This window comes from Nesoenas mayeri (assembly GCF_963082525.1).
Source record: "Nesoenas mayeri genome assembly, chromosome: 1".
NCBI classification, from domain to species: Eukaryota; Metazoa; Chordata; class Aves; order Columbiformes; family Columbidae; genus Nesoenas; species Nesoenas mayeri.
In genome coordinates this window covers 186,301,442-186,325,259 of record NC_137541.1, presented here as the reverse complement: position 1 = coordinate 186,325,259, position 23,818 = coordinate 186,301,442, and the positions used below count along the sequence as shown (strand labels likewise).

The 23,818-nt window shown below is 38.7% G+C and overlaps 1 protein-coding gene across 1 annotated transcript in view; it reads left to right on the top strand.

The window, feature by feature from the left end:
• FREM2 (FRAS1 related extracellular matrix 2) overlaps positions 1-23,818 on the top strand; it is a gene marked incomplete at both ends in the record, with an annotated part of 128,583 nt that extends 104,765 nt beyond the window's left edge. The window contains 10 exons of the mRNA XM_080361630.1: positions 572-703; positions 1,328-1,659; positions 11,302-11,494; positions 13,541-13,645; positions 14,816-14,943; positions 15,027-15,161; positions 19,940-20,066; positions 21,522-21,709; positions 22,623-22,769; positions 23,312-23,818. Coding sequence (XP_080217756.1) covers positions 572-703; positions 1,328-1,659; positions 11,302-11,494; positions 13,541-13,645; positions 14,816-14,943; positions 15,027-15,161; positions 19,940-20,066; positions 21,522-21,709; positions 22,623-22,769; positions 23,312-23,818 — 1,994 coding nt within the window. The remainder of the gene's footprint in view (positions 1-571; positions 704-1,327; positions 1,660-11,301; positions 11,495-13,540; positions 13,646-14,815; positions 14,944-15,026; positions 15,162-19,939; positions 20,067-21,521; positions 21,710-22,622; positions 22,770-23,311) is intronic.

Genomic DNA, 23,818 nt, shown 5'->3' with positions numbered 1-23,818 from the left:
TTTGAGCATGGTATTTCTAGAGATCCTTTCTGGCTAAAATTAGTTTATGACACAATTATTCTAGTTACATTTTGGTCACTAATGGAACAGGAGGCTCACAGAGTCCTGTGAAGGCATTTATAGGTCCACACACCAATCCAGTGCCAAAACCAACTGAACACTGATGAGATATCATCTTTAAAGCGACGTGTGTGTTTAAGGGGGTGAGAGGGATTTAAGTGGTGTTTAACCTCTTGAGGATGTCTATAAGTCTCTATATTACTTCACACTTAACTCTGCAAGCATGATTGTCACATGCAACTGAAAATATACAGGTGCAGTATCATCACCCAGTTTTGAAAATGTGATCCAGTTGGTCAAGTAATTATTTCTATTTGAATGCTTTTTTACATAAATCCCTCTTCAAACTTGTGGTAGTTGCTGCCCAAAACATTTACCTGTTGTTCAGAAAATTCTCCTTGATATGGAAACTTACATAGTGGAAAAAATTTTATCTAAAAATAATGCAAGGGAAAGTATAGATTATGTAAGCTGGACATAAAGTAAAATTGCTTTCTCTTTCTTCCATTAGGTCTTTGTCAACCTCGTATGTCAGGAGTAGTAGGAGCAGAACCATTCTCTGCCAAATTGCGCTATACTGGCTCAGAAGATCCTGATTATGCCAATCTCATCAAATTGACAGTCACTATGCCACATATTGATGGTATGATTAAATCAGCTGTGAAGTTTAGAGAGCTCATACAACAATCTATTATTTGAGATATTTTATTGGTCGTGTTATTTTAAATATCAAAAATTATAATATAATCTTTTAACATGTGGGACCCATGAGAAATGTGATGAATGCACAAGTGCAGTTTGCAACAAGGTGCGTAAGATACTGTATTGATACAAAGATTAAGTGTTTCCAAATTAACTGCATAGTTTACATAAATTGGGCTAGATCTGCACTTTGTAAAACTCCTTTGAAACACATATAGATATACCAAGGAAGGATTTATTTTTTAAGAAAATAGAAAGCCATTTAATTGCTCTCTGCTTCTGAAAAAAACACACAAAATCCTGATTGAAAAATATGTTGGAGATCTAGAAGCATTTTGTTTGGCATTTTATAGTACAAAGGCATAATTCCTGTGGAAACATTCTCATACACACTTAGCATACAATTTTTCTTTGAATTCTAAGGTACATTAATTACATTAATTACTGAAACTGCATATGCAGAAGCACTGCATAACGTGTGGTGTTTAACAAACTCTTGCTAAATTAAGCAACTCTGATCACTGAAATTTAGTGATAGTGATAGAAATTAATTAATGTTTTTTAGGCATGCTGCCTGTTATTTCTACAAGAGAGCTCTCCAACTTTGAGCTGACACTTAGCCCTGATGGAACTAGAGTTGGAAACCATAAATGCTCCAACCTGTTGGATTACACAGAAGTGAAGACCCACCATGGTTTCTTGACTGATGCTACCAAAAATCCAGATGTGATTGGAGAGACCATTCCCTATCAATACAGCCCAACAATTAGAGGCTTCAATACTTTACGCTTCTATCGCAATCTGAATCTGGAAGCCTGTCTGTGGGAGTTTGTTAGCTATTATGACATGTCTGAGCTCCTCACAGATTGTGGAGGCACCATTGGGACAGATGGACAGGTATGAAACTGTAATTTGATTTTGTACTGTGTTCTTAAAATGTAAGGTTTCCCTTATAATGGACTTATGCTAGAAATGCATGGGTTTAGAATTAATTTAGTTGAAAAGTATTCATTTTTTTCTTGACAAAAAACAGGCATCTCCTAAGGCCAGCTTATTCCTTAAAGCTGTCAATGTCCTTTACGTACTATAAGGCTGTATGGTAAATCCTTATCAGGTTGAAATTAAGGAAGTCATTTATTTTTAATTAAAGTTGCTACAATTTTCTCCTATTACAGTTTTGAAGTATTTTAGGAAAAAACAATCACACTTTTACTGTATAGTGAGCCATTTCAGTATTTTCTTAGAATTAAAGCCTTCTAAAAGATTGCTTTTAGCACACTGGTAGCACAGAGTTATTCAGTATTAATCATGGTGTATCTTAAAATAGAATTTAAAAAAATTGTGAGAGCCTTCCTGCTGATAACAATGGACTTCACTGTCCTACCAGCTGCTTGGCTCTGCTGGTCTCTTGCTCACTATGTAACAAGACCCACCAGTGCAGACAGCATAGTGATCTCCCTTTACCCGACAGAAAATTCCTTGGTCAGAAAGCAAAGAGAAGCTGCCAATATGGGATGGCTGAAGAACAGAGCCATGAAAGTAATTGAGAGAGTTAAACAAAGAGATTGAAGAAATCTTCATGTGTCCTTTGGAAAATTATTTCTAGAAATCCATAATAATGGATTTCTTCTGATGCAGTGACAGTGAAGTTAATCTCTAGGTCTTCTGTGTGTAATTACTGCATAAGCCTGTCTGATCCCACTCAGACTCTGGAGTTCAAAAGCTGTAGCTGTGAAGATCAGTCCTATATGACACAGAAAAGTCCCTTTGGGGAAAAATCCTATAGGCTGGAAGAAGGGCTGGGTGGTAAAGCTGACTCACCTTCCTGGTTCACCAGCCTTATCTATTGAGCCACTGTGGAAAGGATGAGGCCACTGTTTGAAATGGCCATGATTGCTCTGCTTTTTAACAAGTGTTCGTTTTGCCAGGGACCCATCTGCTTATCAGACCTCAGCAGTCAGTCCCAATAAACATGAGGCCTTAACAGATGATAAAATGTATGTCATTACTCAAAAAAACCTATGGGCATGTGCAAAGACAAAGCTATTTTACTACTAAAAGCATGAGTACCAATGGACCTATAGGCACCTAATCAGATAAGCTGATTTCTTTTTTTTTTTAATACTTACATGTCTAAAGTCCACTTTACTCTGTGGATGTTTCTAGGTGATCATACAGCCAATTTACTGGATAAGAAATTGCACCAGGCTCTCTTTAGCCTTTGGTTAAACTTCCTAACATTCTGGACATTTTATAATAACTAGAGATTATATACTCTGTAAAGTATAAGGCCAGAACAAAATGGAGTTTCTACATTTCTTAGATACAAAGACCTTGATGGATATGTCACCTCAGTGCTCTGTCATCTGTCCTGGTTCCCTGTCTGTCACAGAGACCAGTTCAAGGTCTCTACCTTGATGTTGTCAGCTCATTGTCAGTGCATCTGCTTGAGGCTGTCCCCCTGCTACAAGCAGATCCTCCTACAGGTACATTCCACTGGAACCATGAACCTGCCAGAGAGGAGGGGAAGGCATGCGAGTGTGGGATGTAAACCTTACACATTCCCACAAGATAAAAATGACAGCATTCTTCACTTTTCTTAGAATGGTTTCATTTCTTCAACTCATCATTCCTCTGACTATCTCCTTATGCCCATGTATATGCAGCCATATATTATTTCCCACACAACGCCATCATTAGTGCACAAGTACACACAGCTGCCAAGCAGCTGTCCTCCAGTCCTGTGGCCTGTGTGAGCCACTTCTCCCACACTGAAGATGAAGAAAGAGCTGGTTTGAATCTTTTCCGTTTATCTACTTTTTTGTCCTTTGGAGAAACGGCTGAATATCTGGTTTAGACAAATGTGTGGCTAAATAACACCTAAACATGTCTATATGGACATTAAACAGAGGAGAAAATAAGCAGCATTCCTATGTTTTAGTAAATTAAAAGAGCCGGTATAATCATTTGTGGAGGACATGCATAAATGGTAATGTGGTCAAAGAAGAGAGCTGTACTGACTTTAAGCACCAGAAGCCTTATGTTCTTTAGGTAAGATCCTTCATTTAAAAGCAGAAGGGGATGAACATGAGCTATGAGAGCCATGAAACTAGAGCTGAAGTCATCCTTTAGTGTCTTGTAGGTTGTGGCTAAAAGGTTACAGTGTGTTAAGTGAAATATCAAGCTGAATTACTTCTAGCAGTGAAGCATTGCCCCACAGCCAGTGTGCGCTTCACTGCCCTCCCTGTTTCCCCCACCTCCATTTAATTCTTCTCCAAGTTTAGTCTTTATCTTCACATGACCCCCTCCAGCTGAGAGGGGAGGCAGTCAGTGCCCTATCTCTGTGGTTGTCACCATTGTTGTTTTTTTCTCCTTCAGTGAACAATTAATAATCCTCCTCTGTGAGAGGAAAGCTGGCAGCTATGGTTTTCACCCTGTTTTTTTAGCACACAAAGGAAGCTTAAGTTCTATTATACAGGCAGAACAGATAAATATCAAAAACACTCTGACCACATCCTGCTACCACTGCATTTTTAATACCTTGAATTTACCAGATATTTTGGCTAGTTCTTTAAGCTCAAAATTCTCTTTCTTGATTCTAGTTCTCCAGTACCTGTATGGTCAAACAAAGATAGCACTGTTGATTCAGAGAGATTTCACAAACACAACTGGCAACATCTTGCATGTTGTGGGCCTTCACTTTATGGGAGCTCCTCCAAGGGCAGGGGAAGAAGATGAGCTTCAGTCAGCAAGCAGTGAGGTGGGAGACCTGCAGCTGGTGTAGTTCTTCTGGCAGCGCTCCTGGTGTTTGCTGCAGGCTGCAGCTGTCTTAGCCAGTTCCCATGAACCCATGAACTGTCATAATACATACAGAGAAGGTCTTAGTTTTCTTCTCTTTTTTTTTTCCTTTGAGGCCTTTTGCTTGTGACCCATTCTCTTTCTCAATTACTCTGTGCATGAGCAAACCCTGCGTGAGTTAAATGCAGCACTCCTTTCAGTATACAGCTTGACGCTTTGCTCCTGGGGTCTGCCCGTATTCATCACATCTGAAAAATCAGGCATTTATGTATTTAAATATGGATTTAGATGTGCAGCTTAAGGAACTTACATTTAAAAATAAAGACCTACTCCTCTTTAAATTAAGCTAATTCATTTGCATTTTAGCTTTGGTGATTAGCAGAAACAGTTTTCTTTTGGACAACCTGCAGTCACAACCTCAAATTAAATGTCTGTCTTCGCATATATATAGGCCTTCAAATGTGGAACTCACCTACTTGAAGGCTGTCTTCCTGTGTTTTCAGGTAATAATAAAGGTTGGACTTGGATACATTGTGAGAGTCTTGGGTACATTGTGAGAGTCAAGTACTACAGACATCTCACATACTCAAGATGCAGATGCTAGAAGAATGACAGATGTTCTTGAAATAAAGTTAAGAAGTGAAATAGTGAAAACCAAGCAAGTGGCTACCCTTTAATAAAGTATATATTGAAGTGTTGGCCTAGACTTATTTGATAGAGTGTGAAGTATAATTTGATCTCATTTCCTGCTGTTACAACAGTTTTCTGTAGCCAGACAGTTTGGCATCTGAAGGTTTCTGTGTGGTTCTGGCCAAATATTTATGTGTGGATGTTGCTTTCACTAGTTCCAGTCCATTGCCAGACTTGGCATAGGGAAATAAGGAAATTACCATTCAAAAAAATGATATTAACAACTAGTTAAGCAAGTCTTTGACAGAAACATGAAGATGAGGAACATATATTAAAATATTTGAACATACAGATTGATATCTTGAAGCTACTGTAATGGAAAACAGCTGAGCAGTTGGTTTTGTTCTCTAACAAAAACAGTTATTCCTGGCCAAAACTGAAAATGTGTCTCTTCCAATATGTTCAGTTCACATTTATCCTTCACATTATAGCACTGAGGTGTTTGGAAATCCCATGTCAAAGCAGATTTAAAAATCATTACTGTATTGCCTCAGCTTATACAAGGCAGCTTGCAGAGGTTTTTTATTACACAGAAAAAAGTATATTTGCAGGTTTACTAGTTCTAGTTTCATCAAAATCATACTTTAAGGGGAAAAGTCAGCGGTTCTAAAAACCCCACTAGAAACTGTAAAAAGCAAGTAGACATAAATGTCTATTTTCAGATTTTTATGTTCAGTTCAACCACCACAGTCGAGTTTAAGAAAACACTGCAGCTTGTATTCCCTTGACATAGAAGCTCACTAACAGTATTTTTTTTTTCTCCAGCTGCAAACACATGCATTTACTAAGTACTGTGAAGAAAAAACTCTGTTATAAAGTTAATGCACCAGCTGCATAACAAAGTCTGAGGTTAAACATTTCGAGGAGCTGGCACTTCAAGGCTGTATTGCATTCTCCTCCCCATTCAGATTTCTTTAAACAAACCTGCTTTGCATTTCACCTGTGACCTACCTGGCTGTGTGCCTTCTTGGGGCCAAATTTTAGCGTTACTGTATTGTTATTGTGTAAACAGTTAATTGATAACATTGTTAAGCTTCTGTGACTCAAATTCACAGTCCTAGCAAGTAAATGGAACAGAAACAGAAAACGAGGCTTACAGTAATTTGGAGGACAAAAATACAGTTTTCATTAAAAGATTGTTTAATTGGGAGATACAATAAAAAACATGAATTTTTATTTTTCTCTAATTCTGATTTTATCTGTACTAGCAGTGCACACACACACTGCCAAGTTCTGCCCTCTGTAAATGTAAGCCAGATAAATAAAATGCAATATAAATGTAGAATAGAGTCCATGCCCTGAAGCCTTAACTGAAAATATATTTAGTTGTAAATATTCTCACTTGTTACGTGACAGATTCTCAAACTAATTATATTTTTTACTTAATGAAGTTTGACAGTTCGCATCAGAAAGGAGAACAAAAGGAAAACACCTATAGAAACTCCCATTAATATTTACCAAGTCTTAAATGGAAATTGTCAGTGTTTGAGAATAGACATTATGCTCTGTGATAATTTATCTCACAAAGAAAATATAGGAAACTACTTCTTATATCAATGCCCAGTATAAATCATATTATTTCCTCACAACCATGAATTTTGAAATGTGCTATTTGAATGATTTGTGATGTACATTTTTTCAGATATTAGCTTCAGCTTCTATTCCCTGCTTGGAACGACTTCGGTCTTCTGCCTTCTCAGGTTCTCCAGACCTGGCATTGTCATGGAGTATTAGACACAATTTCTCCAGTTCAGCTCAAGTGTGGCTGTAGTCTGTATTTCTCTCCTGGTATCACAAGTCTAAAAGTCACACCCACTTATTATTGTTTAAAACTGATATAAATTTATATAATTTTGACAGTATAATGGCTAACATTTCCTCTGCATAGGATACATAGATACATAATGCACCTGTTGTGTCTCTCTACAGTAGTTAAGCTGATCCTGCCCTTGTAGAGCTCCAAGTTACCGGTTTGGTTTCATCAGTGTCACATTGAGATAAAATATGAACAGCTGGCTACTTTCAATAGGCTTTTCAGGCAGCACTGGGAAATAAAGATAACTCAATGGAAAGAATGTTTTCTCATGTTTGTCTAAATGGCATTATTAAGAGGGACAGAGAAGTAAGACTCCTCCATCTGTGTAGCACATGCCATCGATTCATTCGTTAGGTTGTTCTGCTCAGTTTACTCTGAGACAGTTTTCCTCTGCAGTTGATGTCCTCTTCCTTTTTTTTTTTTTTTCTTTCATTTTTATTGTATCAAAAAGATCCTCTGTATTTCATATAGCATGTCCTGAGATTTTTCTCTTCTGCCTACTGAAGAGTAGTTTTCCCCTTGTGGAATTTTCCCTTACAGCAAGAAATGAGAGGGCCTTGGAAGTTTTAATTTACTGTTAGGAGAGAGCGAGAGAGAACTATTCAGTAATTTTTTGGCTATTAGTATTGAAGGTTTCCTTCAGAACTACAAATCCATGACTGCCCAAGGAAGGGTTTGTGTGCATAAAAACTTCAATGTGTACTTATATAAACAAATTTTTAAAAACATTAATGTGTACATTAATGAGGAGGAGAAGGGGCAGGTGCTGATCTCCTCTCTGGCAAGCAGTGACAGAATGTGAGGGAATGTCAGGAAGATGTGCCAGGGGAGGTTGAGGTTGGACATTAGGAAATGGTTCCTCACCCAGAGGGTGTTGGAGCACTGGAACAGGCTCCCCAGGGAGGTGTCACAGCCCCAAGCCTGATAGTGCTCAAGAAGACTGGACAATGCCCTCAGACACATGGTGTGAACTGTGGGGTTGTCATGCGCAGGGACAGGAGTTGGACTCAGTGATCCTTGTGGGTCCCTTCCAACTCAGGATTCTACGATTAATAGATTCTCAGGCTGGGGCAAGCAGCCCTGCTGCCCAGACATCTCTTACGGGTTTTGCCAGAAGAGAACAACCTTCTAAATTCTAGGATCCTAGAAATGGAGATGATTCTCTGGCACCATGGTTTCAGATTGTCCCGCAGAGCAATGGTAATGTATGGCAAAGGAGCAGTGTTTCAGGTAGACTTTCCCCAGAAGGGATCCTACCACTAAATTTCCACCAGTACAAATGAGTTGAGCTCACTAACACTATGATCCCATTCAATGAAGGCAAGGAAACCCTAAAATTTCATTTACAAACCCCATTAATGGATTGCTTTTCATACAGTATACATGAACAACCAATGATATCTTGTACTTGAAAATCAGGAAAAGCTTTGAAAGAATTTGAGGTATAGGATACTGAACTGGAAAGGATTTTGTGGATCACTCAGTCCAGGCCACTGCCATAACTCTCTGTAAAATACGGTTCCAATACCAGTGAATCTAATCTAAGAACTAATAGGATTTCATGGCCTCTGCCACCACACTGAGGGTTAGAAATTCTTCTGATTTCTAGGCTGTAGTTGTCATGGCCATCTTATGCCTGTTAGTTCCTCTGTCCGCACCATCTTTCATCATCAGTGGCCCTTCTCTGCTGTTCATCTCCTGACGTGTATAGACAGGATTCTTTTTGCCTCTCAGCCTTTGTTGTACTAGGCTAAACAACTCACCTATTTTAGTCTCTTCTCATCAGATAGCTTTGCCATTCCTGTGATTATGTTGATTTCTTTTTCTGCAGTCTACAATGCAAATTAGACTTTTTCGAGCATGGATGATCAAAGCTGTTCCAGATAAGCTCTCACTAGTGCTCTGAATAACGGCATGCCTGCTTCTAATTTCCACCCCATTCCTCAGTTTATCTTAGGATCATATCACATGGAGAGGATAGGAAGGTCATAGTTATGATGTGATCAACTCACATACCAAATATTTTTTTCCCTTTGTTGTTTCTAACCAATGTCTTTCTACCAGAAATCCCTGTCACTAGTTTCCATTACCTTATACTGTATGCTATAAATTTTCATCTCACTTCTTTTATTCTAGTTCTCAAGGTCATTAAATTCTCCCTGTGTGATATTCCAGTCCTCCTCTACAGTATCACTAAGCATTATGCATGCTTCTTTTCAAGAGGATAATGGGCATACATTAAATCTTCTTTTACGTACCACTGTCTCTTCCTCATAAGCAAACTTAATTTCACATCATTGACTTCGCTGTCTAATTCTTACTGTACAACATGCAGATGTAGAACAAAAACACGGAGGAAAAAGAACATAGTTTGTCTGGGATGACTTTTCAACAGTGACACATTCGTTATGCTACCAAATGTATTCAGTTCTTGATACTGTTCCAGGAAATGTCAAGTGTTCAAGGCTTCTCCTGAATCAAAGGCAAACCATGATGCACTATAGAGTTGCATTGTACCTGTATTTTTTTATAGAAGTGAGAATTCTGTGTTGTTATTTGGAACAATTTAGCAAGCCCATGTCTGAAATAATATCTGTGCAGGTATCCCAAAGATAAACTTCCAAATTAAATAGGACTAAAGATTAATATTTTTGTCTAACTTCAATTTGTCATCCAATACATGTAAAGAAGAAAACGCCTTTTTTGTTCCAAAAAGTTGTTCTTGATTGCATTCATGTAAAACCAACCAAGAAGCATTAATATAAAATAATCTGTAACTGTAGCATCTCATCTACCAGGCTGCTTTACTGTGTGATACTGTGTGTTTCCAGACTGTCTACTGACTAAATGCTAGCTCATTTTGTGGAATGATGCAAACAGTGTAAGTGGAAAGGGGTTTTGTAGCATAGTGTATACATCAAGGAGTGTCACACGTGAAAGTGAGTTGTAGCAACTACGAACATTTGCCATAATGAACTCCTTAATAAGTTCAGAGTATTTAGTCAATGCAGGCAGTAAATTTGTGTTTTCATAGTATTACTAAAAGTTTTGTCTGGCATTTGGAAATGCAAAGCAGCTGTAAGGTAATGGGCATTCAGACCCCTGCTATGCCACTGGGTGAAACCAGAAACAGTGTGGTTTTTACTTAGTTTCTAAAGTTCTTTGAATGTTGGGGGCTTTAATAGTGCAAAACACTCTTTAAAAGCTTGTAAGGTAATCACTCCAGGGAAAGGTTCAAATGTAAAAATTCACCTATGCAATTTCTGTTGGAAGTAAATGGGAGTTCAACACCATTTATTCCTTTGAAAACTTTCACACTGGAAGATGATCTCAATGCCTTTCCTTCTACATCTTTCTAAGAAAATCCAGAATGTTCTAAAAGGATCTGAATTGCACATTTCTAGTCATAGAGATGTGAATGAAAATGTATTTGTAGCAAAGCATAAATGCAAAGTCTCTTCAAAAAGGTTTGTATCTATATATCACGTAAGATCTGTCTTAAGAGGTGACAGCTTACTGACAGTGTTTTTCTTTTTTCATCAAAATAGATACAGAGAATATGTAATTCCATGACTGATAATAATACAGTGCTATTGTTTTGTACAATAGGTGCATAAAGGGTCTACCTTTAAATCTGTATCAACTTGCATACTGTTCTTAGTTCTTTCAGCGATGAACAGTATGACTTGCATGTTTGCATGCAGTATGTTAGCCACTACCCATGCACAAAGAAAGAGTTCCAGAGGTGAATAAGTGCGGTTTGAGGACTCAGTCTTGCAATAATATCTGAGCAAATTCAGGGTCTTCCAGAAGGGCTTCTTACAGGATAGTAACATAAGAATGTAAGCAAAAGAGTTGGTTATGGCACAAAGACAGAGCAAATGCAAAATTATATTTGAAAGATTTCTAAAGTCTTCATTTGTAGCCATGTTGTTTATGTGCTTAAGAAGCCTAAACAGAAATGAATAGTCAAAATTGAAGAGTACATGTTTTGTCGGAATGAGTATTCAGCTTGAAATAAAAAAATGGAAGTTGAAGGAATGTAAGCTCAGCTGAAATCCATCAAAATGTCATGTTTTAGCCTTCATCTGTAATTTGCAAAATGAGATAATTTGATTCGGTCACAATATGTATTTATTTCAAGTTCTATCTTCTCTTCCTCTTGCATTACGACTACCTGTAAAGTGCTGCCTTTCATGGCTTATAGCCTAAATACATATTTTTCTTTTTTATAGGTTCTCAACTTAGTGCAGTCCTATGTCACGCTGAGAGTCCCTTTATACGTCTCTTATGTTTTCCACTCTCCGGTGGGCGCAGGAGGTTGGCAGCATTTTGACCTGCAGTCAGAGCTCCGGCTGACTTTTGTGTATGACACTGCCATCCTGTGGAGGGACGGCATCGGTAGCCCACCTGAAGCAGAGCTCCAAGGTGGGTGTTGGATTTCTTTGCATCGAACTCATGTTCTGTTAATAAGAGTATAATTTGCACACACTAAGATGATTTTTCAGCCATTCTAATACTAAAAAAAAAAAAATTGCCAGTTGCAAACAATCTGTCATTTCCTACCACTCTCAGTTCTCTGCTGATGTGTTTATGAAATCCATGACATCAGTTCTTTTATTGCAATGAAAGATAACTGTCTCATTATGTTTGAAGTACATATGCAAAAATTAGCCCATTTATTTCTACTGAGAAACTCAAGGTTCACTATATGTTCGTATTCTCTTACCACACAAGCTGTTTGAACTTCAGTGAAAAAAAAATTAAACTTTTCTGTGATATTTTTTTCTGGCCATGAATTTACAGCTTCAGAAGCTTTCAATATTTGAAAAACATTAATTGTGAAACATTCAAAAGATACAGAAATGTTTAATGGGTATAACAGCCTGTCCTGTGTGTTTGAGTAGTAAACTATAAAATATTCTTTAAATGTGACAGATATGGTCAATAAATTTTTACAGCTATAACTAGTCAATAAATCAATCTCTACCATTACAGAATTTATCTTTGCAAAAAGTTAAATTATTTTTAATAGTGACATACAGATGTCTGTGAAAGATTAAAATGTATAGTTATACCTATACACTGCTTTGTTCTATTTATGCAAATTTACCTAGTATGTCCTAGCATTAAGCTTCAACTGTTCCATATGTATCTCAACCTAAGGTAAATACAGGCACAAGCTAGAATTGTGTATGTACAATTACATAATTTCAAAACTGCAGTGAACATAAAACCTTTTTTTGTTTCTACAGACCATGTATATGGACTATAGAAGTCATTGCTATGCAATTTCTGTCCTTATGTTAAGAGCAGGAAATGAGGAGCAGCAAGGGGAATCTACAGTGCATGACAAATGAAGCATATGTCATGCAATGCCTAAAGAATAAGCCACATACCACAAATCATGTGATATACTAGTCACCAAATAACAGCCAGGTCTAATCCTCAGTCTCAGCAGTTATGTGGTGCGTCTGTATGAACATTTTCCCATTGCTGATGCTTTAATTACATATAATTATTCTACATAAATTTTGCATCAAAATTTGTAGTAGTCAAGGTCTTCTAAAGTCTACATATATATTTCTAATGTACCAATACATGTGCTTGGTACAGGTGATTGTTGTACAGTTGGTATACAGTCACACTGGTGAGTGTGTTAGGTTTCCAGCACACTCACAGAGGAACATTCCTGTTTCCTTTTTGCCCCTGGCAGACAGAGTGGTGGCACATCACTGCTTCTCTAAGGGAGCACTGAAAGAAAGACTTGAATTCTGAAGCTTTGCAAAACTCTAGCAAAAAGGGACTTGGCTTCAAGCTACAGCAATAAACCACTTCTAACATATACACAGGACCTTGTAACCTGAAATTCAGAAACATTAGGCCTGTGGTTTGGGCCAGATTCATGCCAGAAATTGACAGCATTGCAAAGCCTGTCAGAATGAATTTCACAGATTCAAGCACCCACAACAGATTGCTGTGGAAGCCACAACCAGCTGCTACAACTAAATGCTGGTGGGTGCTGCCTTGGGACAATGGATAGGGAGGCACTGGTATCCCTGAAGCAGCTTTCATTGGTAGGAGTCAGCTTGAATACCTGGTGAAAACACAAGTCTTCTACAGAGCCCCTGGCAGCTGACCACGCTGTTGCCAGAACACAAACACAGACTATGCTGTGGACCTTCCTCCATCTACTAGCATGGCTGTGTCCATCCATGATAACATGTAAAACCATGACTTTGCAGGGAAATTCTGTGTGCGCTTTGGAAAGCTGAAGCAGTGTGAAAGCTCTAGCTCCACTGTGTAAATTCTTGGTTGAGAAGAATCTTGAGTCAGCCCAAAAAGTACCCACAGACTCCCTCCCAAAAAGCTGCCATGACAAGGGGAAATAAAAGAGTGGGACTGGTGTTTTGTAGAAATGTGATTTGTCATCTGCAAGTGGAGTAAAACTTGTGAATTGGCTTCTGATGCCAGGTTCCCTGTACCCAACCAGCATGCGAATTAGTGAAGAGGGGCGCTTGGTTGTCAACTTCAAGACTGAAGCCCGATTTCATGGTCTCTTTGTGATGTCCCATCCTGGTAAGCTTAATGTACACTTTAGCAGTACTGTTAAAACAAAGACCCCCCTCCCAAACATTATACTATTAATTTTTCTTATCTCTGCTACTAGTATCTGATTTTTTTTATGTACTGTGTTCTTCAGATAAGGACTTTTCCTCTTCTTGGGTTTTTTTACTCATCATTGATGACTGTATTTGTATTGTCAAACTTAATGAAATATGCATTAATCTGATGGAAAGCAAGATACTTCCACTTGATAAAGAGCCTGATTTATGAAAGATGAAGATCTAAGCCATTCTGTCCATTAGGGATCTATAAATATATGTTTTTAATCCAAAAGCTATGCTTAGCTATTTACTTATGTTACCCTAGGAACTTAGTCAGCATTGCTATTTCTTTTCTAACTTGAAGCCTTTCTAGGTTATTTAGACCTTTTTTAGAGATTAAGAAAAAGTCTTGTATGAGTGTTGTATCACTCTGTTAATAAAGCATTCTCACTGCTATTCAATTAGTCATTGCTAAGGACCTGATCCTGCTATTTAATCTGTTTAAAACCCCCTGCCTTTATTCAGAACAATCACAGGTGCAAGACTGTGTCTACAGACATAAATCTGAGCATGAATGCCAGCCATGGAAAAGATTATCTAACTAAATTAAATCTACTGAATATAATAAGAAGGAAAAAGAATCATTTTAAGAAATCTCTTTTACTTTAACTCAGTTTTATTAACCTATAAAACTCCTTCTTAGTGCTTCTGCTTTTTCTCAGCTGTCCTCTATCGTGTTAAGTTTTGCGTATCAGGCAGAGCTGAAAGAGTTACATCACTAAGATAAATTATTTTGTGTTCCCTGGGCTGACATTCCAAGGTTAAAACAGGAGGGATTATAGATCTTTGCCATTCCACACTCACTCTTTTGCCTGTCTGTTAAATTTAATCTTCGTGCAGTTCTGGTTGTGTAGCCCAAAAGCAACTGTTTAAGAGCAACTTGAACAAGAATCAAGGGGGCCCACCTGGGTTGACTGTAATTGGTTATGTTAGTTTCAATTAATAAAACCCAGTGACTTGTAAGAGTACAAACATCAACCATTGCACAATGGTTTATTAATTATTCAGAATGTTTTTCAGGCTCTGAGAGTTTGCAGTGAAATACTAAAGGTGACAAATCTGTCTCTTGGCATGTGTTTAGCTTCATCTCTAGCTTCCATGGTTATGTCAGTCGATCACCCGGGCCTGACATTTAGCCTCAGTCTCATCCGAAGTGAGCCAACGTACAACCAGCCAGTGCAGCAGTGGAGCTTTGTTTCAGATTTTGCGGTAAAACCTCAGCCTTTACTGTGTCCTCTTGCCCCGGCCTGCTAGTTAGAATGTTGTTGGAACAGCTTTCTCTCCCTCTTCAGGTTCGAGACTATTCTGGAACATACAACGTGAAGCTGATAGCTTGTACCACTGCTCCACATCAGGAGTACAGCCTGCCAGTGATCTGCAATCCTAGAGAGCCAATCACATTTGATCTGGATATCCGATTCCAGCAGGTACCACTCCAGTGATACCTTCATCATGTTTCCTTTTTATTTTGATTCTCAAATTGCCTTTCTTGGTCGTGTTTTGATAGTGCTAGAAACTGAATTTACTTGCTTATGAACAAACCAATTCCTAAATGGGTGGGACAGCACATACTCCTCTCCTGCTATTTAACCAGTTTTACCCAACTGGGAGCACAAATGTTTTTTTGACCTCAATACATGGCCATTCTTTGATAGGCAGTAGGAAGCTAATTGACATTGGTTTTGATGATAGTTCCTGTGATATGAGCTAACCTTTGGGAATTCTTTACTTATCTGTTGGCTTTGGTATGAAATAGTTTTACCAGATAATTAGGAAAATATAAAACTGTTATCAGAAGATTTTCGGCTGACACAAAGATCAGAGCTAGGTCTCTGGTATGAAAAGTGGGGCCTCCAGAGGAATATTCAATCAGTCCTAATGTAGGACTTCCTTCACTGACTGTAAAGGAAGTGTAGATAGCCAACACTGGTAAAATGCTGAGCTTTAGGACTCACGAGAGTGAGTAAGACAAATCCCACCCATGGCAATATGGATCATATGGTAATGTGGGAGCAGGCAAACACCATACCTTTCACAAATCCCAGATGTGAAGCTCTGTAGCTGGAAACAAAATATGGAGAAATGGACTCTGCTGTAGAAAGCGTTGCTTGAAAAATATCTGAGGGTCATGTTGTATAGTTAACAGAATATAAACTCTCATTTATAGTGTTATCAAAAGGGATAGCATGACCTTGGTAAGGTCATGTGTGAGGAGGAAGTTTTATAATTTCTGTTATTTGGACCCAATACAACTAGTACTGGAAGAGTGTGGCTGTGGTTTCATGCTCATTAGCAGTATAGATATATGGTATTAAATCACCTTATGGTATAAATCCAATCCGGATCAGTCAGGGATACACAATCACTTTTCTGTTGAAGTAGCCAGAATACACAAGGGAATGTATGCAGTCTTAATGCTTTCCTTTGGTGTTATGCCAGCTATGGGAGAATAGATGATTCCTGATATAGCATTAAGTCCTGGCAAAGTAAAAGATGATATATAAACTGACATGAAACCTACATTCTCAGACTTAACCCAGCAAAGCATTTTTTAAAAAGTCTGAATGGAGGAAGGTAGGGGGAGTTTATACTAGTTCAGCACTTTGGCTTTTGTCTGACATTTGTAAGCTTCTAGGATCTCTAAAGCAATTCACGGCAATGCTGAACCACAGCTTGTGTTTGGTCTTCATATGGACAAGATGCTGATAATTCAAAGAAAATCCAAAAGACCCTCAAAAATCATTGCAAAATGGGCCAAGTATCCTCAGAAGAGATCTTACTCCTACCTGGCAGAAGCCTATGACTAAGAACTGGAAAAAATAAAATGGATACTTGGAAACAAGTACGTGGATACTATAGGGATCATTGTATCAGATAAAGCTTTAATAATATAGTATATGGAAATTTCAGGTACATCAATTCAAAATAGAGATAAGGTGCAAAATTGCAAGTGTCGTAATTACCAAGGACTGAGGCCAATTAGTCCCCCATCCTCAGCAATTTTCAAACCAAGACCAGCTCTTTTTCTTGAGATACTCATAGTAAAAGGAATTCAGGGAATTCTGCAGTCCATTATATTATTCCCTCTGATCATAGATTGAAAGACTATGTTGACTTAACGCAGGTCCCAAAAAAGCAGCAATTAGTGGCAGTAGAGCAGCACAAATTCACTAGGCTGTATCTAGCACTTTACCTCTAAGATTTCTAGGCATTCTGCACATTTGAATGAACATTGGTATCCATATTTTAAGTGTAAGAAACAAAAGACAGAGAAGTGAGCTTAAAAGGTCAGACTGTGATGCTGGTCCTTACTCTAGGAAATACCTGATACCTTGCACAGGCCCACTGCATCCAGTTCTGGGGTCCCCAGTTCAAGAAGGCCATGAACCTGTTAGTGCAAGTCCAGAGCAGGGCTGTGAAAATGGTCAGAGGGCTGGAGCACCTCTCCTGTGAATAAAGGCTGAGAGAGTTGGGGTTTTTCAGCCTGGAGAAGAGAAGACTCCAGGAAGACTTTATTGCAGCCTCTCAATATATAAAGCGGGCTTATAGGAAATACAGAGAGAGACTTTTTACCAAGGTCTGTAGTGACAGGAAAAGTGGCAATGGTTTTAAGCCAAAAGAGGGTAGGTTTAGATGAAGGACATAAGAAGACATTTTTCAGGATGAAAGTGGTGAGACAGTGGAACAAGTTGCCCAGAGAAGCTGTGGATGCCCCATCCCTTAAGGTGTTCAGGCTCATGTTGGATGGGCCTTTGAGCAGCCTGGTCTAGTGGAAGGTGTCCCTGCCCATGGCAGGAGAGTTGGGCTAGATGATCTTTAAAGGTCTCTTCCAACCCAAACCTTTCTATGATTCTATGAAGTCAATGAGTGCCAGTGTCACAACTGGACTAAAATGACTTGACCAGTAAAGTCTAATGACGAAATTATGGGACAGGAGTTGTTTCTCCCAATTCTTAGCCCAGAGCCCTAGCTACTGTATTGAATTATCTTCTTGGGTTTTTTAATATGAAGCTTTTCATTTTCTTGGAAACTGTTATAATTTCCTTTACAATTGTTTTCACTGCTCATGAGTAAAAGGCCATTTTAAGAATCAAACATCAAGAAAATATACTTGGTGTCTCCCCTCTGGAGATTTTGGTTCAACTTTTCCTTCTTTAACATCTCCTCATCTCCTTTTTCCTCTCTCTGTGGCCCCTAAAGAGAGGAGCAGGTAACCTGGAACACTAGTGAATATTGTATTACCACTATCTCACTCTGGGATTTTCTGTACATGAACAGCATTCAACTTCCAAGCTCTGCTTTTATCCCAGTCCTTTCAGTGTCTCCTTTCTTAAAATGTGTGTGACTATTTCCTGACAGAAACACTTCCATAATCAGGTTACTTGTTGCCCTGGGGTGGACCAGTCTCAGGAGCTCTCTGCTTCTTGAGGTACCAAGCATCTCATGGGCTTTGGTCCCTTGAAGGTGGAGAAGTCTACCATGAGTCATCTGCATTGTGCCCAAATTATCCATATGCGGAGTTGACGGGCATGGCAAATAGGCAGAATAAATTGACGCTGCTGTTCTCACCCAGCAGATCCTCACAGATTATTTTTCCAAGAACTCTGGTTTAAAATGCCTCAAATGCACATGAAAATAACTACATTTAAACTATTGTAATGTATTAGAACTATGGGTCATCCACTGGCAGCACCAAGACTTACACATAAAACTGAAATAAAAACTGTAACTCAAAATAGGATACCTAAAAGATGCATTCACAGCTATATGCACAGTATTTATCCAGGCCATTGCTGTGACCATTGTTGTAAACTGTGTGGCTTAAGTCCAGTGCCTTTAGCTGAATACACACTTCTTGTTTCCTATCCAGTGGACATGTACTCTGCCCAGGAAGAGCCTGATGAGGCTATGCTTGATTCTCTTTCAGAACCACAGCTGGAAAACAGTCGTGTCAGTCAGGTGCTTGAAGCTGTGGGACTGCAATGCAATAGCCTGAATCCCAGGCATTTAGAAAAAAGCATTCCAAAGAGAATGGAAATTGTTTTTTTAATTATTATTTCTGTGAAAAGGCTAGGGGATTACAGTTCCTCTTTCTGAAGAGTAGCAGTGGGCTTATAAAAATGTTTCAGCTATACATTCTTCATGCCAAATCTTGTTGCTTTGATAGTTTTGGGACTCTACTGTGAAAAAAGGAATTTAAAGAAGAATTAATGTGTCAGCTGTATAACTTGCAGCAGTAGTTTCTATTGATATTGTTACATCTCATTCCATGAGCCCCTTGTCTGTGAGCCAGCAAGAATGTTTTCTTTTCTGTTTTGCTTCCTTCCTCTCCACACATATACACATACATATACATAAATATACATATATACATTAGCATTTTTTTATTTGTTTAATGGCCTCTTCTTCTTTTATCTTTTTTTTTTTTTGAATGTGTGCATCATCCAGATTGTTTCATCAGGTACACTGCATCTTTTTGAATTTTGAGCTCTTCCCAGTTCTTTTGTTCACTACGTTTTTAACCTTTTGTTTTGCCATGTCCCTGTATAGTTTGCATTCTCACTATTCTCACAATAACAACCTGCTGCTGATAGTATGGATATAATTTATTTTAGTGTAATCTAGGAAGAACCATAGATAACTATGTCAACTATATAAAGATAAATATTAGCATAAGAAGATACTCAAATTGTTTGGTGCATTTTCCCATGCATGATCTGATATCCTGCAGTACATCAGAAGAACTGATACTTTCAAATAAATCCCCAGCAATGTTTACTTTCAAATAATTGGCAGAGGATCAGAAGCAGAGGTGAGACTTGGGTGTAAGAATGAAAATGGGATAGACAAAACACACTGTAATGAGTCAGAGGGAGACAAGTTATTGAGGGAAATATTTTCCTCATGTTACCCCCACACATAAGTTGCTTTGGGTACCTTCTTGGCTGGAATTTGGAAAAATGTGGTGGGAAGAAACTAACCTAGAATCCTATCAAATATCACAAAGGCAGATAACCCAAAGGTTGTATGTATGTAAAATATATAGCAAGGTATGTCTAGTACAAATAAACCTTTTTGGTCAAACTGTATTATTACATGTAGATGTGAAGAGCTGATAAATAATGTACATTGGGAGAAGGTCGTGCTGTGTTTTAGGAGTCATTAAAGAATACTTGTTGAAGAGCCTTACACTGTTGTGTTTCAGGTCAGTGACCCAGTGGCTGCCGAATTCAGCTTGAACACCCAGATGTTCCTTCTCTCCAAAAAGGCACTTTGGCTATCTGATGGCTCAATGGGCTTTGGGCAAGAAAGTGACGTTGCTTTCTCAGAAGGTATACTTGTATACAGATTAAGCACAGCTAATATGTATTCCACACTCTCAGGATCCTGTTTGAGATAAAACAAGATAGGAGTAAGGGTTTGGGTTTGCTGCTTGTGTTCTTTTGCATTTGCCTTTCCTACCTGGCAGTTTCCATCAGAGCTGTTCACCAATCTGCACTGAAACTGTTATGTCTGAGGGTTACAGTACTGGGGCCATTTCTCAAAAGCTGAGCACTTTATAAATATTGGCTGATATTAAGAACATTTCTAGTTGATAAGTGAATATCACACAGGTTTTTTTGTGGGTGAGTGTACTGGGTCTGTCAGATGGAGTTAACTTTCCTAATAGCAGCCACTATAGTGCTGTGCTTTGCAATCTGTGGCTAAAACAGCCTTGATACCATGCCAGTGTTTTGGTTGTTGCTGAACAGCATCAAGGCTTTCCCCCTTCCCCCCACCCTCCACTGCCCAAGCTGGGGGTGGGGAGATTGATTCAATTGAGACACCTGTCAGTGCACTTAAGCAATCACATAATTCATCTGCTTTCCTTGCATGCCTGTTTTGCCTATTTATTGGAGTGCCAGTACCTTGAATACATATATAGCTGTCTTTTGTGATGTATTTGCACAGTCTCATGAACAGCAGGTGCCTGGTCTCTCTCTCCCAAAGTCTACAGTTGCTCCAAATTGTTGTAAAAGCAACACAATATTTCTCCTTTCCTTTTCCAGATTCTCAACCTTCCCAATCACTTTCTGTCATATGTATCTGACCAGTACCCATAGTACACTTTTCTTCCCTGCACAGCAATGGCCCAGGTTATTTGTACAGGCCTGGCAAACATGTCCTATCTTAAACATTATCAGGCAGCTGAAATTCAATTACATATTAGGGAGGCAAGTCTCATAAAATGTTTCTGTGACTTTTCATAATGTTCATTCACTTGTACAGTCCGCCAGTCTGACCAAGCGTAAGTAAACTCTTATGCAGCCTGAACAGGATTCTACTGTCATAAAAAAGAACATCTCTTCAACAACATGCATTGTCAGGAGGCCAAAACTTAAACCCTGTTCTGGTGCACAGGAGTATATCATGTCTCTTTAACTCACTCTTTGAATGAGGATCCCAGTATAGCCCAGACATTAAAGCAGCCCCTGCACCAGTTCAGGTTATAGCAACAGCAAATGGCCTCCTACTGCTATTGTGCAGCCTGGAGTGCATGGAAGAGTGTGCCCTCTGATCATGACCTGCAGCAGCCCCCCATGGCGGAAGCTGAGTAGCAAGTGTTCCTCAGGTAGACTTTGGATATAGCTGTAGCCAGATCAAGAATCTTCAGCTCAGACCTTTAACATGACCAGAAACTGCAGTCACATTACGCTGAGCTTCTTCTCTAGGCCTATTAACGTAGCCTCAATACTGGCCTGAATGTTCCAGTGTAATAGGATATGAACTGTGTGCCCTTTTTACAGGTGATATCATATATGGTCGGGTGATGGTGGATCCAGTGCAGAATTTGGGTGATTCATTCTACTGTAGCATCGAGAAGGTTTTCCTGTGCACAGGAGCTGATGGATATGTACCCAAATATAATCCATCCAACACTGAATATGGGTGCCTTGCTGATTCTCCATCCCTTCTGTACAGGTTTAAGATTGTGGTAAGTGTTCTAATTCTGTGAGGATGCACATATTTATTTATTTATTTATTTTCTCCTAACTTTTTTATCCAAAACCAACTGTTTTTTAGAATTATCTCAATGACACCAATTTTTTAACTTGAGCTCTGGACTAACGTGAACTGATAAAGTGAATATCTTACCTTTCTTCCTTCCGGTTCTATTCTTATTCTTGCTGTAGACTCTCATAATTTAGAATTTGACCTAAGTTAGAATCCCAAGATAGGCTTCTTCTCTGCATTGTCTATATCCATTGACCATACAGGGAGTGTTAGGAGACAAGCAAGTTAAGGATTGGAATTTGCTTCATCTTTAGTCATCCAAAATTTAGTGTATAATGTAAAGTTAGTCATCCAGATTGCCTCTGTAGGGATAGATACCTGTAAAGCTGGCTTATAATATCTGAGATTATTTCCCTTCTGAAAATAATTATACAGTAAGCCTAGACAACTACAGACTTGATGCCCAACTTTCAGAGTTAACTTCAAGTAAGATGATTATCTAATTATCTAAACTAATTTATTTTAATGTCTGTAAATAGAAATGAAAGTTAGCTTCTTTAAACTGGCAAAAAGACTTCTTATTTTTACTTTAGACCACATTTGCATATCTTTTTAATTTTAGAAATGTAGCTATAGTTGTTCTCTAGTGTTTCCCCTTTTTGTTCCAACAAAAAAGTCTGTAGGCAAGTGATCAAATGGAAGTTAGTACAAGTCAGATGTGATCACAATTGCTTCTCATGTATTTTCTCTTCATATTACACTGAATTGTATATAATAGCATGTGTAAATAACACAATATATACATTGCATGCAAATATTAGAACTCTTTTTCCTAGAAGAAATTAATCTGTGTTTTACAAAGCTTTTTTTTCTTTTCCTCCTTGACCCTGTAGGACAAAGCTCAGCCAGAGACGCAAGCCACAAGCTTTGGAAATGTGCTTTTTAATGCAAAACTTGCAATAGATGATCCTGAAGCAATTGCATTAGTTAAACAGCCAGGCTCTGATGGATTTAAAGTAGACTCAACTCCTCTGTTTCAGGTATGATTTCTGTAGCTTGTTAGCAAGAATACTGAAACAAGAAAGAAACGATTACAAGCCAATAGAAAGATTTATTCTGATTCCAGTGGCACTCAAACAGCATTATAAATGCCTAAAAATTTCCAGATATAAAATATGGAGCACTTTTTCAATGTTTAACCATCCTCACAGTAAAAAATTGTTTTACTATGTTAAAATAGAAATAGAGCTGCAGCCAGGCTTGAAGGTCCTCTTCCGCAGCCTGTCTACAGCTGAATTTCTTTGTAATGGCCATTTGTACAAAGAGCATAAAAAAATGACATGGTTATGCTTCTTCATCTGCAGCTGATAGCCATAGAGTCTACCCATGGAGAGGCCCCCTCTTAAAATTTTGACAGAAAACATGATTTCTCTGGGGCACATTGGTACATAGTGGGGGTTATCTGTGCATGATTTTGCAAGTTCAGGCAATCAGTTCAGAACAGTGGTTGATTTCCTCTGTGTATAGTGCTGTCCAGATTGTGTACATGTGTGATTAAATACAAAAACTTGTGTCTTTCTAGGTATCTTTGGGTAGGGAGTGGTATGTCCATACAATCTACACTGTACGTTCAAAAGAGAATGCTAACCGTGGAATTGGCAAAAGAAGCGTGGAGCACCAGTACCACTCGCTCTTTAGTGGTGGGAGCCCAGGAGCGTCCACACAGAGACGTCAGAAGAGGGGAACTGAGCAGGCCCCAGAACTTGCAAAAGGCATTGGAGCAGGAAACAACCGAGGAACAAACATACAGCACATAGCACTAGATCGCAACAAGAAACAGGCTCCTCAAAGAGGGGTTGCAGTCAATGGTGTTCTCCCCAGGGAACTGAATAACCAAAGTGCAGGGGTCAGCGTAGTCACAATCATTGGCGGAGCTGCTGCCATTTTGCTTGCCATCTGTTTAATTGCAATCATCATTTTGCTGCTAAAACGGAAACAAAATTCTGAGAAGAGAGCCACAAAGGAGTCGGGCAGCAATGAACCAATGATGCCACCATATAATTACACCAGTGACAGCTCGGAGGTTTGA